The sequence below is a fragment of the Calidris pugnax genome, unplaced genomic scaffold, assembly GCF_001431845.1.
Source record: "Calidris pugnax isolate Ruff unplaced genomic scaffold, ASM143184v1 scaffold38, whole genome shotgun sequence".
Lineage (NCBI taxonomy): Eukaryota > Metazoa > Chordata > Aves > Charadriiformes > Scolopacidae > Calidris > Calidris pugnax.
This window is the reverse complement of record NW_015090995.1, coordinates 1,825,772-1,840,833: the sequence shown is the minus strand read 5'-3', so window position 1 is coordinate 1,840,833 and position 15,062 is coordinate 1,825,772. Positions and strand designations below refer to the sequence as shown.

Genomic DNA, 15,062 nt, shown 5'->3' with positions numbered 1-15,062 from the left:
GCCTCCCTGGTGCGTGGGGGTAAAGACAGAGACTTGGCACGCTGGGACTCGGGTGCTGGAGACCCCCCCTGGAGAGCTGCTCGTGCTGGGGTCCCCTCGGTTAGAAGATGAATCGAGAGCTTTATACTTACTGAATATCTATTTTTTTTTTTTTTTTCCCTTGTGACCTTAACAAGTGGGGGTTCCACTAACGCAGCAGAGTAGTTGGAAGTACTTGAAGGAGGGGGAACGCACAGAAAATAAGTGTCCCTGTGCGGCATGGGAATGATGTGCAATTGTTTTACTGCTAAACTAGCAGCTCGTTTAGTAGCAGGCCAGATTTCTGAGGCAGATTAGTTAAACCAGCTGTAACGTGTATCCCTCTTGGGAAGGGAAACAAGGAGTGACAGCAGCAGGATTCCTGACTTACTGCATGTAATCCTTTTTTTGGATGGCCTAGATCGGAGGGGATGTGAACGAGGAGAATTTGGTGCTTCAGGGGGAATGGGTAAATGAGGAATGGGGAATGCTGCAAGGTGATCATTTCCAAAGGACGTCATTATCCCGAGGAGGAGGAGGAGAATTGCTGGATCAGAGGAAGGCTGGCCTGTGGCCAGCTCGGGTTGGAAGGCACGGCGGCTAATCAGGGCAGAAATACTGCTGCAAATTATTTCTCCCCTTAATACCAATGTTACTGTGATCACCCATCCTCACTTTAACTTAGTTTTCTGCACGTTGAAACTAAACCACACTGTTGTCCTACACTGATTTCCACATGCCCTTGTTCGTGGCTAGTGGCCATCCAGAGTTTTCCACTTCTGTACTAACTGTACTAACTAAAATAGATGGGTTTTTCCTCATAGTTTGGTTCCATGACAGAGAGGGATATTTAGTAGAGAAACAAGTACATAAATGTACTCAGAAACAATTCCAATAACCATTAGTTCATGTCCTAACTGCTGCTGTCATCTAAAAAGGCGTTTAATTCTGTCCGACAGTGGACTTTGTTTCAGCAATTGAAGCAATTTTGCTAACTTAATAGAGCTCCCTGGCGTAAAAGCTGTTGCAAAGTTGCATTTTAAAAACTGCATCAAAAGAACATCCTTTCTATCAGGGACCTGGAAAAACAGGAGAGACCTTATTTCAGTGCACTGTTTGTACCTGATAAGAGCCTTTGCCTATGTGGTTGTGCTGTTTCTTTTCCTGGGGACGGTGTGATGAGATGTGTTTGAGGATCTTCAGTGCTTTCAACCTCCTGATTGGGTTCGTCCTTCCCTTACCCCTCTGTCCAAAGCCCAAAATGCACATTTAATTATTTCGAGGCACTGTAGCATCCAAGTCCTTCGTGCAGGTCTCAAGAGCATCCTCCTCCTGCCACTTTGCGGGGATGGCTCCAGCATCGCTCCGGGCGCTTGGCGGCTGGTGGCGAAGGAGCTGAAGTTCAGCTCTGAACTGCCCTCTGGAGGCACCTCTCTCCCTCAGACAGGAGATCCAGCCATGGGGATTGTATCCTAACGCATACGTATGGGGCAGGTGGAAAAGATGGCAATTTATTTTCCGTCAAAAAAAAAAAACCACCAAAAAACCCATAAAACTGAGAAACTGAAGAGAGATTCATCTCGACTGCTAGTACTTTCACTCCCTGGCCCTGCAGGGGAGCCATCCTTACGGCCTAACTTTGCCTCAGGGGTGCCACCACCTTCCAGGCACGATGCCTTTTGAAGGCTACGGGACATGCCAGCCCCGCACCGAGAGCAGGGTGGCCAGGGGAGGGCTGTGGCCAGAGCTCTGGGACAGAGACCACCCGAGCCTCCATCTCTTGGGAGGCCTCGGACAGTCCACGTGCCTCATTTAAATGTAATTATATACACTGGGAGGAGCCTTCAAGGTGGTGACCACCTTCTCCCCTGCCAGGAGCGTTGTGCCCATGGTGTGGAGCCATGCGAACTCCACTCCATCCCACCTCTGGGTGCTCCTCCTTGTCTCTGCCCTCCAGTCTTCAACAAGCCGTCCCCAGAATTCTCCTTTCCTCGTTCCCAGGGCTTTCCTGAGGGTAAAAGACCATCCCGTGACTCAGTGTGTGGAGAAGTTAATGTTTGACCTTCTATTTTTCAGGTAAGAAGGCTGGTCCTCCAGGGCCCAATGGTCCTCAAGGGCCACCAGGTCCTCCTGGGCCTCAGGGTCCCCCTGGCATTCCCGGCATCCCAGGGATTCCTGGCACAACCGTCATGGGACCACCCGGCCCCCCTGGCCCACCGGGCCCTCAGGGACCACCTGGACTGCAGGGCCCCTCAGGTAACCAGTTTGTCCCCTTCTCTGCTCAGCGCCCCTGCATGCCTTGGGGGACACAGGAGATGCCACAGCGGCAGCACTGCTGCACAAATAAATAAATAAGCTCTGGGTTTCCATCAGAAGACAGCGTAGGGTCTGAAGGCGATGGTGGAGCATCCTTGAGTAGGACTCCTTGGGTGCTCCTGGGCTGGTCCTCACACCCACGGGGTTGGTAGAGAGGAGCAGCAGAAGTTCTGCAGCGTGGTGGGAGCCCACAGAGGTGGTTTCAGGGTGCGATGCCCCCGGCGAGGTGGTGCCTGTCAGAGGAGGATGCAGAGAAGGAGCAGCAAAGACCTGCAGAGTCTCAGTTGCTTTTAAGCATCCTACTGAAGTTCTGCTGGTGACCAATTCCTGTGCATGAAAACTAGCAGAAAAGTGGCTTTTCTTGGTGACGACTCGGGCTTTGTGTTAGTTCCTCTTAAGGTGACTCAAAGCCCAGTTTTGCAGCTGGACTGGGAAGGCTGAGGCCAGCCCAGGAACCCCCCAAGGTTTTTTGGGGGGAACCCCCCCCATGTTTTTCTCCTGCGGTTCTTGGTTTCATTTTTCTTTGTTTCTTTTGTGTCTGCACCATATTGTTTCTCTCTCTCTCACGGAGTCATATGCCAATAATTTTGTTAAAATCCCTGGATTTAAGTACTCTTTAAAATGCAAATTAGTGGAAGTTCACCCCAGCATTTTGGTTGTTTTATAGAGATATATATGAACAACCTAGTCTTAAAAATGTCTCTTCAGAGAAATCGGGGCTATTACCCTACAGCTCGCTCGCTTGGCTCTCAAAGGAAAAACTTGGTTGAGTTCTCAGTTTATATCTCAGAAATTGCCAAAGCCGAGGCCAGGAGCAGCATGAGGTCCTTAGCACTCCAGCGTGCTGCCCACAAGCATCTCCTCTTTAATAGAGATTTGGCTCTCGGAGAAAAGAGATTTCAGCACGTAGCTTGAATGCAATGAATGACCTGAGTTACTGCAGAGTGAAACTTGTAATCTTTGCAGCCAAGAGGCTTTATTGCCACTACCGATCAGGAAAGGGCTTGTGCAATTTTTCCTTCTAGTGGGAACTGGTTGAATAACGTTGGGGCATTTTATTGATGTCAGCTAGAAATGCAGGAATAAAACAGGAAAAAGATAGGATGACTTTTTCTTGTTTGTGTACTTTTTAAGCTGCACCTCATACCACTGTTACTGCCCTCCTTCTGTTAAAAATGGGGGTTTAATGGTTATTACGGGGTAAGAGAAGTTTTATTTATAGGAGTGTTTACTGCAGCTCTTTCAAGCTTCCTCTTCAACGATGTGAAATTGCATTTTGCAGGTGCCACAGACAAGGCCGGCTCCAGAGACATCCAGGTTGGTTGATGTTTTTTCAAGGGGAAAAAAAACAAAAAACAGCTTTGGCTGGAGTTTTGTAAACATTACTGGCTATGTTTGCTAATGTTGTGTTCCATGGCATAGCTCTGAAAATAACCCACCCCTTCTTGCCTGTGCTAAATCATAGCTGTAAGGAGTGACTGCCTGGGCTCACCCTTTTTATTGCTTAAAAGAAAGCTGTGTTAATCTGCCTGGGGCTTCTCACCTCTTCTCCAGTACTTTAAACATGTTGTTGTCAGCTGCTCTGGTCATCTTTTTTTTGTTTATGAAAAGCATTAATGATTTCAGGGTACTGTCATGCCTCTGTGCTGGTTACCAGTGCTGTGGAGGTGTGTCAAGTTACTGTAAAACCATGCAGTGTTTCCCATTAATTTTAAATCCCTGTAATCTCGTTTGCAGCCAGCTGTGGTCCACCTTCAAGGCCAAGGCTCAGCAATCCAAGTGAAGAATGGTAAGGATCTCATGATATTGGGAGTTACTGAAATGAGCCCATCCTGTACCCATAGCCTCGTATCTGGGTCTCAGCCCATCCTATAACTTGGGTCCCTGATTATCCCCGCTGTTGGCTTCCCCCCATGACAGTCTGATTTGTCTTGCCCAGACCCCCTTAGAGGAGTCTTCTGTTGAGTCTCCATCCCCGTTTCCCATGCACTCCTATTTATCCAGTAATTCTGGATAAGTACTCATCCCAGTAATTCTGTCCCCCTGAATCTCCCTTCTTGAGCTCCGCATAGATGAGGTGCCTCCTCCAACCTGCTGCTGTATCATCAGTTTTCCTCAGCCCCTCGGTGGCCAGCCTTCTTTCCCACTCTATTTTATTTTAAGCCCTCAGAGTATCCCTTTCCTGTCTCAGCCCCATCAGCCGGTGGGTTTTTTTTCTCCAGTTTTCCCAGTAATTCCTGGCAGGGGAAGGCACAGCTGTGGTGTGAGGACACGGAGGTGGACAGCCACTGGCTCCTCCTGCGTTACGCTGCAACCCCACACACACACACGCAGCCCCCCCTGGGTCCCTTGTGCATCTCTACCCCCACCCACAACCTTTAAGCTCAAGTCCTGCCCAGCCATTTCACGTCCACAGGCAGCTCTTTGCTCTCCTCCTTCCTCCAGAGCTCCCTATCCAATTTCTGCTGGAGTTCCTGCTCTTCTTGCCAACAGCTGGGTCTCATTCATTAGCTGCTGCTTCTCTGCTCACGATGTCTGGCTGTGCTGGAGAAGAGCTGGCTGTCTCTTGTCCCCTGCCCCAAGTCACCACGTGCAGCTCCCCAGGGAGCAGCCCTGGGGCATGTACCCCCATCCCGGACCTGGAGGGCTGCAGCTCCCAAGGGTTGGAGGCTGTCAGGGAGCCCCTGTCCACCCACTTCTGCCCCATGTATGGGATGATGAGGGCTGGCCACTGCCTCTGTTGAAAGGCAGTTTCTCTCTTTCAGCAGACGTGAGCTGTGGGGAGCTGAAATTTCTCATGGTTAGGGAAGTATGCTTACAGCGGGGCGGGGGGAAAGCTCCCCGAAAAGAAAGAAAAAGAAAAAAAAAAGGAAACTGGCCATTCCTGAGAACAATACGAGGGAAAAGATGCTGGTTTGCTTATGTTCAAGAAGTAATTATCCCTTTATTAATGGAAAGGCTGTATGTTTACAGAGCGTACACTACTCTCTAAGAGTGGGAATTGCCCTGTGAGTGTCCTTCCCTGCTGCTCGGGAACAATCTGCTGCTGTGAGCCACTAATGCCGTCCAGCTGACAGCCAGCAGAAAACACAGCCCTGGCCCGTTTGCAACTGGGGGCAGGGAGCTGAGGAGCAGATGAAAACTGGGAGCGGGGGGGGGAAAGAAAAAGTTGCATTTGATCAAACAAGGCACCTACAGAATGGCTCTGTTCTGGTCTCCTAGTGAGGTGCATCCTCTGGACCTGCTCGTTGGTCCATCCGGAGAACAGAGGTCTACTCACATCAGTTATTCCACTGGCTCCAGTGTCAAGGGACTGGGTGATGGTTCTATAAACCCCCCAACCGTGCTGAGGACCCCAGTTAAGGGTTAATGTGGTGTGACGTGATGCAATTTCATACTTTGTTGTTATTTTGGCTTTTAAAAACCTAGGCGATGCAAGGACAAAGCATTTGTTCAACTAATGCTATAGTTACAAAGTCAAGAATGCTGCAGCTAAGGAATTACCAGAATTAAAATTGATTGTGTAAGGCCAAGTTGACTTCCATGCACAGATGTGCCCTGAGAGATGGTGTAGTCCCATAGTTGCACATGAATTTTTTGATAGTCCTCTGGTTTCTGTTGCTGCAAGGAGTAGTTTTCTTCTAGGGATGGTCACAGAATCATAGAATTGTCTGGGTTGGGAGGGACCTTTAAGATCATCTAGTCCAACCTTCAAGCTAACTCTGATAAAAACCGTCACTAAACCATGTCACTAAGCACTATGTCAACCCATCTTTTAAATACCTCCAGGGGTGGTGGCTCAACCACTTTCCTGGGCAGCCCATTCCAAGGCTTCATAACCCTTTCAGTGTAAAAAAGCTTAAAGTGAGGGTGAAGGCTATATCATGACAGCGCTGCTGGGAACATCTTCCTGCCCAGGAGCACTGAGAGGGGGCCAGGACAGCTTGAAATCACCATCCTTATGGGCCTTGCTGTGGTCCTCAAGGATGTAGCTGTTGATGTAGCCCTCATCACTCCATCTGCTGAAGCTCCACTTTATTTAGTGTGGACCCTGGGCGGAGAGGTTTGGGGAGGGGAATGAATGAGATGGAAAGTAGAGGAAGGGGTTTAAAGGTCTCAAGGCTGGGTGGTGTCAGTTGAGGATCTTTCTCAGAGAATTGGATCCTGGTCCTACTTCTGCCGCAGAGTTTTTTTTCTGGGATACCAGGGAAATCGCCAGTAACAAAGCTTTTCCAAGGGCCATGAACAGATGCTCTTCACGAGGCACCTGGGGTCTGAGTTGTAGAAATGCTTTTAGAAGCACAGCTGTGATAAGTCATTTGTGTTCTGTGGCTGAACCTACAAAAATAGTGTGAAATATCAGCCCTTGGCCTCTCAGGTGAATTAAGAAAATTTAGCAAATGTCTTACAGTACTGGCATTGATTTACATTGCCAGAGTGTTTGCTCTGGAGTGGGGACAATACTGGGAACATGTTTTCAGGCCTGTAAACCACTCAAATGGGATATTAAGCTCAGTTTAGTGTCAGGAGGAGGCAAGTTAGTCTGCATCCAGCACTGGGAAGGAACATAGTGTAGTACAAAGAGCCATATGCCTGTTTTCAGGGAGAAGTACTGTAAATAAGGACAAGTAGAGATGTAAATCAGTTGTGTTGGACACTGAACAAAGTGAGTGTCCACCAGCAAGTGATGGTGTAACTGGAGCTATAGAGAGAGGAGTCCAAACTAAGGCACCGTAGCCTTTAATTCTGGGATTTTCTTACCGAGTGACTTGACTTTTCCCCTTGAGGCTGTGCCAGCCTCGTTGTGTCTGAACCCTTGCAATGTCACTGTATTTGTGTGCTCCTGCGCCCTTCATTCTGACGGGTACTGAGTGACTGCCGTTTTCTCATACTGAGATCTTTCAGGTGGAGTCCTCAATGACTGGTCTCGCATCACTATGAACCCCAAGGTGTTTAAGCTGCATGCCCGCAGTGGGGAGCTGGAGGTACTGGTGGACGGCACATACTTCATCTATAGTCAGGTAGAAGTGAGTACGGTCCTAGGCCTAACTCCTATTCTTGTGTTCCAATGGAAGCCTTGCATGAACCACGAGAGGGCTCCAGACAACTAGCAAATGCCAAGAACTTGTATGTACTTTTAACCACTTCGTGCTCTAGGAGATGTGTGTCGGAGGAAGACCTTAGAGTTTGGAAGTGCAAGGTCACACGTTTCGCCGTGACACCAGCTGCAAGAGATTAGTTACCGAAACACATGCGCAGACGCCCAGCCAGATCCCACATCCCACCAAGGCCTTGTTGGGTTTTTTTTTGTTTTGTTTTTAATCCTCCATATTGTCCAGGCAGTCACTCACCAGCCCATCTAAACCTCCTTGCAGAACAAGAGTCCCGGCGGGACGCTGGGCTCTGTGCTTTAAAAGAGATGTAAGACCAAAACCCTGACAGCTCGTGATCATTTCAAAGCCATGTCACTCTTTGTAAGGGTAGGACTCTCGGCCCTGGGTGGCTTGGCCAAACTCCAGCCCAGGTAACTCCATTTTGCCTCCACCTTCTCCATGGATGTGCAGCAGGATGGCTCAGCTGCTGCTTTAGTTGGCACCGATGATGGATGAACAGACCTGCTCCTGTAAAAAAGGCTAAAAAGTAATAAATTATTGTATTATTATTTGGTATACAGCTAATTAAGACATCACTTCCTCTCCCTATTAAAATAAAATGCAGGAGATGGGCTGTCATCTAACGCACTGCTCCCAGTGTTTTGCAAATCTCTGAACAGAACTGCTGAGCTGGGTGGGGTGGGAGCTACGAAGCTCTCCCCCTCCAGAGCATTCAGGGTGTCCCCCCACCTGCAGACTGAAAACCTGTCTGGGTTCTGGGACAGATTCTAGCAAGACAAAGAGGGTTTCTGCGTGACAACCACAATTAAGCAACTCCCGCCTCGCCCCAAGCTTCTAATATCACCTGCTGCTCAGGATTTGGCTCTCATCACTTGGCAGCCCTCCTGGGACTGTACCGAGTGGATGCCAAGTGAGGTGCCCTTCCATGGAACTGGTTACCTGTCTGGTTTGGATGGGGACAGGAAAAATAACTCCCTGTGGGCCAAAGTATAATCCTTTCCCGAGTGCTTAGTGCTAATTGCTGGCCACGACGATGTGCCTCTGAAGCCTTTGTCATTTCTAGTCCATCAAGGAGAAGGAGGTCTCAGTCTTGTGTAGCTTCCATGATGGCAGGGTGTAGACTGAGAAGAACTAGCAGATGCATCCAAAACATCTGGTTTTCTTCTACCAGGAAGAAGCAGCTCCCTGGGACTGACTTCTCTTTGGACAGGTCTTTCTCATGCATCTCCCAGTTCTTCAGAACCAGTGTGTGGGAGATGGTTAAGTAATAAGTAACAGACTCAGGGGGAATTAAGCACTAGGTCTAAGAGTTAAACCAGTGCAAACACTCTTAAGGTCATTTGGTTCCAAGCCGTGGAGGTTGGGAGAGTGTCTTCCCTGTAATAGCTGATGCCTTTGAAAGCACCTCAAGTCCAATTACAAAGGCGGCAACTCCCAGTACATCTTAGGGCATTTTTGATGGCAACACTAAAGGAGGCTCATGGGACCCAGAAAGCAGGACTGGCCAGGTAAGTGAAAGAGGACTTCAGTTAAAATATTTCTGTTTATTTGTTGGATGAAAAGCTGTTTGTAGCAGGCAGGAGGGCTTTTTGTAACTAGGCCTGTGCAGGTTTGTAATTTTTCCTGTAATAAGCAGGGTCTAAAGCAAGGATTTGTAGCTCAGCCTTAGATACATGAATTCACAGATGCTTGCATGCTTGTGGTAGTATGGAGTTTCCTCCTGTTTGGTTGGCCTGGGGTTCTTTCTGCCTCAAACAAGTCAACCTCCCATGAGTACAGGTGTCCTGGGGCCAAGGAAGGGATCGTTAGTGGAGGGAGCACATATGTACACACTGAAAGGAATGTGGACTTGTTCCGTGGGCACAAAAACGCTCCCTAACACCTTTCTTCTTCCTGCTTCACATCAGGTATACTACATAAACTTCACAGATTTTGCCAGCTATGAGGTGGTGGTGGACGAAAAGCCCTTTCTGCAATGCACTCGGAGTATTGAGACCGGCAAGACCAACTTCAATACCTGCTATACAGCTGGGGTCTGCCTCCTCAAAGCCAGGCAGAAGATTGCTGTGAAAATGGTCCATGCTGACATCTCCATCAACATGAGCAAGCACACAACTTTCTTTGGGGCCATACGCCTAGGAGATGCGCCAGCATCCTAGATGAACTTGGCACGTCCAAGGATACTCACAGAACTGCACAGTGCTGCTGTTCATAAGCGTATCAGTATTTCAGGGGGTTCTGTAATCCGGCCATAAAGAAAACTGATCCAGAGCTATTTATTCCTATATGTGAATGCAGGAAGCACAATTGTCTTCTGTGACTTGCATGGAGACTTGGATCAAAAAAAAAAAAAAACAAAAACAAAGCTAGTCGAAAAAAGCGTTGTGAGGAAGAAAGGCTGTTGTGTCTGCCTTGTCTCAGTATTTCAAGTATTACTGCACTGATATTCTGCTCTGTGATCTTCACACGAGGCTTGTTGAGAGTGGTGTGGGTCTCTGCTTTTATGTTGCACTAGCAAGAGCATCCCAGGCGGTAGCAGGAGAAGAAAAGACTCATGTTCCCAATTGTCTGATCCAGGCACTCTTGCTTCTGCACGCTGACGAGAGCAAGAAAAGGGGGTTTCTGGTTTTCTGCCTTCCCAGTTTCGAAGTGGGACGGCCGCGGGGTGCGAGGAGAGGTGGATGAGACAGGGTCAGTGGTGTTTACATTCATCCTCAGGAGTGCGAGCGAAGAAGGCGAAGCGCCTCTCCCCAGAGCTTGGAAGCAGGCTGCAAAAGCAGTAAGTGCGCGAGGAAGGTGAATACTTTAGAGAGCAGGCTTTAGCAGATAAGAAACTGCCTCCACATTCCAGAAATCACAAAAGTCCCAAAGAAAATGCCGATTCCCGGTTCCAGAGCCTCTGCTACTTTCAGCTCCTGCCATTACCCCAGAGGTATACCTTGCCCTAAATGGGGGCTGCCTTAAAGTACTGCTGCTGTTACAGCAATTTGTGTTTTGTTGGGGGTTTTGTTTTGGTTTTGTTTTTCGTTTTTGTTTTTTTTTTTGTCTTTTTAATTAATATTTTGCGAACCAGAACACATTTCTACAGGCTTCTCTGAGCCGCGTAGAGCAGACACAAGTACTTGTGAAAACACTCTGAAGACGTTTGTCATGTTTAAGAATAAAATTATTCAAACAGGAATATTTTTTTTTTCTGTTTTAATAGCAACTGTCCTCCTTTTAGATGTGGTTCTGATCCTTCCTCCCCCCACCCCTTTCCTTTTCACACCCTTCTACCTAAAATGCTCTAACGAGTGGTGATAGAGTCTCGAGCAAAAAAAAAAAAGGAAAATAATCTGTATTTAAAAAGTCTGGTCCAGCATGAAGTCACCACTTTTTCTTTTCTCTGAGCCCTGCTGAGTCTAGTCATAACTCGATTTCTGGTGACTAATAGAAGAGCTGGGACACTATTGTTTCTTTTGGCTTCTTGAGCAACTCTCTCCCGTTACCTCCCCTCAACTGGGGAGACCTAAAGCTATAAGATGTGCTCGAGCTGAGGAAGAGGCCGAAGCGCTAATTGCTCTTTTGTGTCATGCCTTGGCTTGCGCTTGGTTGTGTTGGTTTGTTGTTTGTTTTTTGTAGCTGGATTTCTTTTCAGAGCATGGCTTTTTTTTGTTGTTTTTTTTTTTTTCTGTCAGAACTAAAGAGGGTAGTGAAGTTTCAGCCCCGTGTAGCACACGGGGCAAGCCTTAAACCCGTGTCTTGGTGATGACCTCCACCTCCAAGCAGAGGTGGCTCAGGGTGGTCACCTGCAGGGACGTGGGAGCGGACGTGTCCCAGCACCGTGCTGGAGCGACTGATCTGACCGCAGAAGGGTCCACCCTGGCTGAAGCATTCTTGGCTCCGTCGCTTTTCCCCATCCGTAGCGAGTGATCTCACTTGCCAAGTATTGCAGTTATTGGGAGATAAATATTTCTTGGGGGCACCCAGCTTTGGCTACAGCCTCGCTATTCACAGGAGGCGTGCAGTTTGTAAAATAACTGCATGAAAAATTGCCTGCTATTTCTTTTTCAATATGTTCTCCTCCTTTCTAGCCTTAACATGTTGGACTAGCAAGAGCCTTAGGCGCACTTAACTAGTCTTTGTGGTTTATTTCCTTTAAAATGGATTAAGAGGGACATGTTCCTCTGACAAGAATGAATCAGGACAACTGTGTGTAGTGAGAACATTAAGCAAATCATTAACAGAATTGCTTTAGAATACAGCCTGACCAGCAAGACTTAGGGGCAAGCATAAATAACGGAATGACTTGGGAGACTGCAAGGGATGAAGTTTGCATTCCTTGTCCCCCACTGGCAGGATCTGGGATTTGCTCCTGACGGTGGCTGCAGGCAGGAGGAGGCAGAGGGAGAATCCTTTCTCTCTGTAAAAGCCCCAAAGCACCATGAATCTCTGTCAGGTTCCCTCTCTGGCATGTGCCCGGGAGGAGAGCAGAAGGGAGAGGTTCTTGCCTCCCTCATCACGAGCTGCAGAAGGTGCTAAGGGGCTTCTTCTGATTTTGGCGTTCCACCGAAGTGTGAGCTTCGTTGAGTGGGGCCACGTTGGAGACGTGGAGTTGTCGGATTTGGACATGGAGTCGGAGAGCAGAGAATACTTGGTGGCCTTGGTACTGAGAGCTGTGTTCATTCCTGGGATGGGTTGGTGGATCACCAGTCCTGTAGCAGCCGTGGAGAGTCTTTATACTTGAAACCCTTTGGCCTCTCTAGCAACAAGTTCTCATTAATGAAGTATTACAGTGCAGGTTCTCTAGGCTGTAGTATAGCTTCTTCTGCATGATGCTTCTCCAAATGGTGTCCCACCATCTTTGGAGCCTTTTCCCTTTAACTGGAGCCAAATAGGCCGGGAAGCAGCTCAGAGGAGCGTGAGAAGGACACCTATGGGAGGTTTTAACAAACTCCAGCAGGAACAAGGCCTTGCTCCAGTCTTTCCCTCTGATGCCTTTGAATTTTGATGTATCTCAGTTCCTAGTCTGGTTGAGAAGGAAGTGCTTCAGTTATAGAAAAACGTCTGCAAGTCCAGGGTGGTGGACACAAAACCAGTCACCGCTGGCTTCCCCTGTGCCAGCCTTCCTCTCCCGTGGTCCTTGCTGCCTCCTGCTCTTACCTACGTGCCTTGGCTTTGCTGCTCGAATTTTGGCTGGACTCCAGCTGCAGAAATGTAGCAAGCAGCTAATTGGTAAATAATAATACATCCCCCAAACCCCTTCTCCCTCCCAGGCACCTCTTTACGGAGACAATTTATAGGGAAGCCAGCTCGGCTGTTGTGTTTAGGGTCCCTCTTGACCCTTTCTTCCCTTTGAGGGAAGGATTCCCATCAGTAAAGGCTTTGGGTCATGGTTCCCTACCCAAAACTACCTGCCCTTTGCTTCCCTCCAAGCGCCTTTCTCACCCAGGTAAGCGGTTGGGGTCTCCCTGCCACCCCCTGTCCCCATCAGTGGACTTGGCATCGTCAGAGCAACATCAGGTGCTTAGAAAAGGGCACCTGAGCTGCGTCAGGAGGGAGATGAGCCAAGTGCATTGTCTCATCCATGTTTCTTCCCCTCTTCCCAGTAAGAGCTGGAGTGTGGGGAGTCCTTCCCACCAGCTCCCATCCTGGCACAGGCTCTGGAGGGAAAGGGGAAGGGACAACTGCAGCTGAACTTCGTGGCTGCACCCATAAAAGCCTGGACACCCCACACACACACACATTCCCCCCATGTTCCTCTCTCCCAGGCTGGGAGAAACCCTCTCAGACTCCCCAACAAAAGCATCATGGGAGAGGAGTTGTGGGAAGAGACACAACTCCCCCCCGTTACCCGTTAGAGCTGCACGGTGATATACTGATGCTGGTTTGTGCTTCGACATCTTTACTCAAGACACTATCTGTATATAAAATATACATAATGTATATAAATTAGGATGTAAGTTTATGTAAATTGTCAATATTTTTCTTTGCAAATAAAGCTTTTCTTTTTTTTTTTTTTCCTGATCTCGGTGTTCCGGGTGGGACATCCTTCCCCAGCCAGACTGGGAGTTTCTGTGGAAAGTGTGTTGACTGTGCTTGTGTGATGGGACCCAGCTGAAAGGCAGAGCATCTCTCCATCCTTGGGGGAGTATTTGATACACAGCTGCTGTGGCCACCGCTGCTGAGGCACCAGTCCCCTCCTTGTTGGGCTCAGAGCTGCTCAGCTTTTGTGTTCCACCTCCCTGCTGCTCTCTGCGGTCAGGAGCGAACACAGAAAATAGCTTATTTATTGAGAAGGAAACACAGATTTGATGTACTAGTCTAAAGAAGAGAAAGCTGAGGGGGGATCTGATCAACACCTGTAAATACTTAAAGGGTGGGTGTCAGGAGGATGGGGCCAGTCTTTTTTCAGTGGTGCCCAGGGACAGGACAAGACGTAACAGGCACAAACTTGAAGGTAAGAAGTTCCATCTAAACATGAGGAGGAACTTCTTCGCTTTGAGGGTGGCAGAGCCCTGGAAGAGGCTGCCCAGGGAGGTGGTGGAGTCTCCTTCTCTGGAGACATTCAAACCCCACCTGGACACCTTCCTGTGCAACCTGCTCTGGGTGGACCTGCTTTGGCAGGGGGTTGGACTAGATGATCTCCAGAGGTCCCTTCCAACCCCATATCACTCTGTGATACTTAGATAACCATGTACTGTTCTGCCTCCTTAATGCCCAGGCTGGGAGTGAGTGGCTGTCACCCTGCTGTGACACTGGCCAAGTGACTTCATCCCCTCTTCTACCGAGGTCTCTGTCCTGTTGCTTGTTCCTCCCATCCTTTGGAGACCTCTCGGGGGGAACAGGGGCATCTTTCTTTAACAGACCCCTCTTGGAGACCTGGGAGAGGCAAGAAGCAGGGGATGCCCTGAGATTTGCAGGAGCAAACCTCTTCCCGTTCCTGTTGGGGGGTTGGCTTTGCCTTCGGCACAGTCCTTTGCTCCTGCCGGGCTCCCCCAAAGTTCACAGCCTTGGGATGCAAATGCCCAGGGATTCTCCGCAGAAGTCCCTGCTCAAAACTGGGGACTTTTTCAGCTGATTTCATCAGCCATGTCTGCCGTGCAGACCCGTGCCCAGCAATTTGGGATGCAGGGAGGAGAGGGCCGGGGTTCCCCGGGCCGGGGGGTGCCGGGGGGCTGGAGCACTCGCACGGCGCGCTTCCTCCCCTGCGCCGCCTTCCGTTTTTCGGTGCTCCAGGCTGGGCTGCTGATGGGAGAGATGAGGGGATGCTGGAGGCGAAGGTTCATCCAGAGGTCGGTGTTTCCGTGGCCGGAGCCTGCAGGATTGCACAGATGTGCTATCCTCACCACACCGCTGAAAACGATGGCGGGCTGTTCCTTCACAGCTGCTACTGGCCCCTGGCTGCTGCCACCGGCGCCCAGGTCCACCACGGGTGAGGGCATCAGCCTAAAAGACTTGTCCTGGCTGCTGGGCTGAGCCTGGCTGGCTGTCACCACCGCCGTGTGTGCCCTGGATGACTGGTGATGCTGGTCTGGCTCAAGGCTGAAGCCCATCCCGGAGGTGACACAGTGGTCCCCACCACACCAGCTCCCAGGAGGGTGAGGGGTGACAGCAGCAGGATCACAGACTCAT

General features: G+C 49.3%; 1 protein-coding gene across 1 annotated transcript in view; it reads left to right on the top strand.

Moving 5' to 3' along the window:
* The window catches only part of EDA (ectodysplasin A), a 59,872-nt gene extending 49,099 nt beyond the window's left edge, over nt 1-10,773 (top strand). The window contains exons 4-8 of the mRNA XM_014954900.1: nt 2,095-2,274; nt 3,617-3,651; nt 4,072-4,123; nt 7,240-7,355; nt 9,356-10,773. Of these exons, the coding sequence (XP_014810386.1) occupies nt 2,095-2,274; nt 3,617-3,651; nt 4,072-4,123; nt 7,240-7,355; nt 9,356-9,607 (635 nt within the window). The 3' untranslated portion in view covers nt 9,608-10,773. The remainder of the gene's footprint in view (nt 1-2,094; nt 2,275-3,616; nt 3,652-4,071; nt 4,124-7,239; nt 7,356-9,355) is intronic.
* Nucleotides 10,774-15,062: the final 4,289 nt, after the last annotated feature.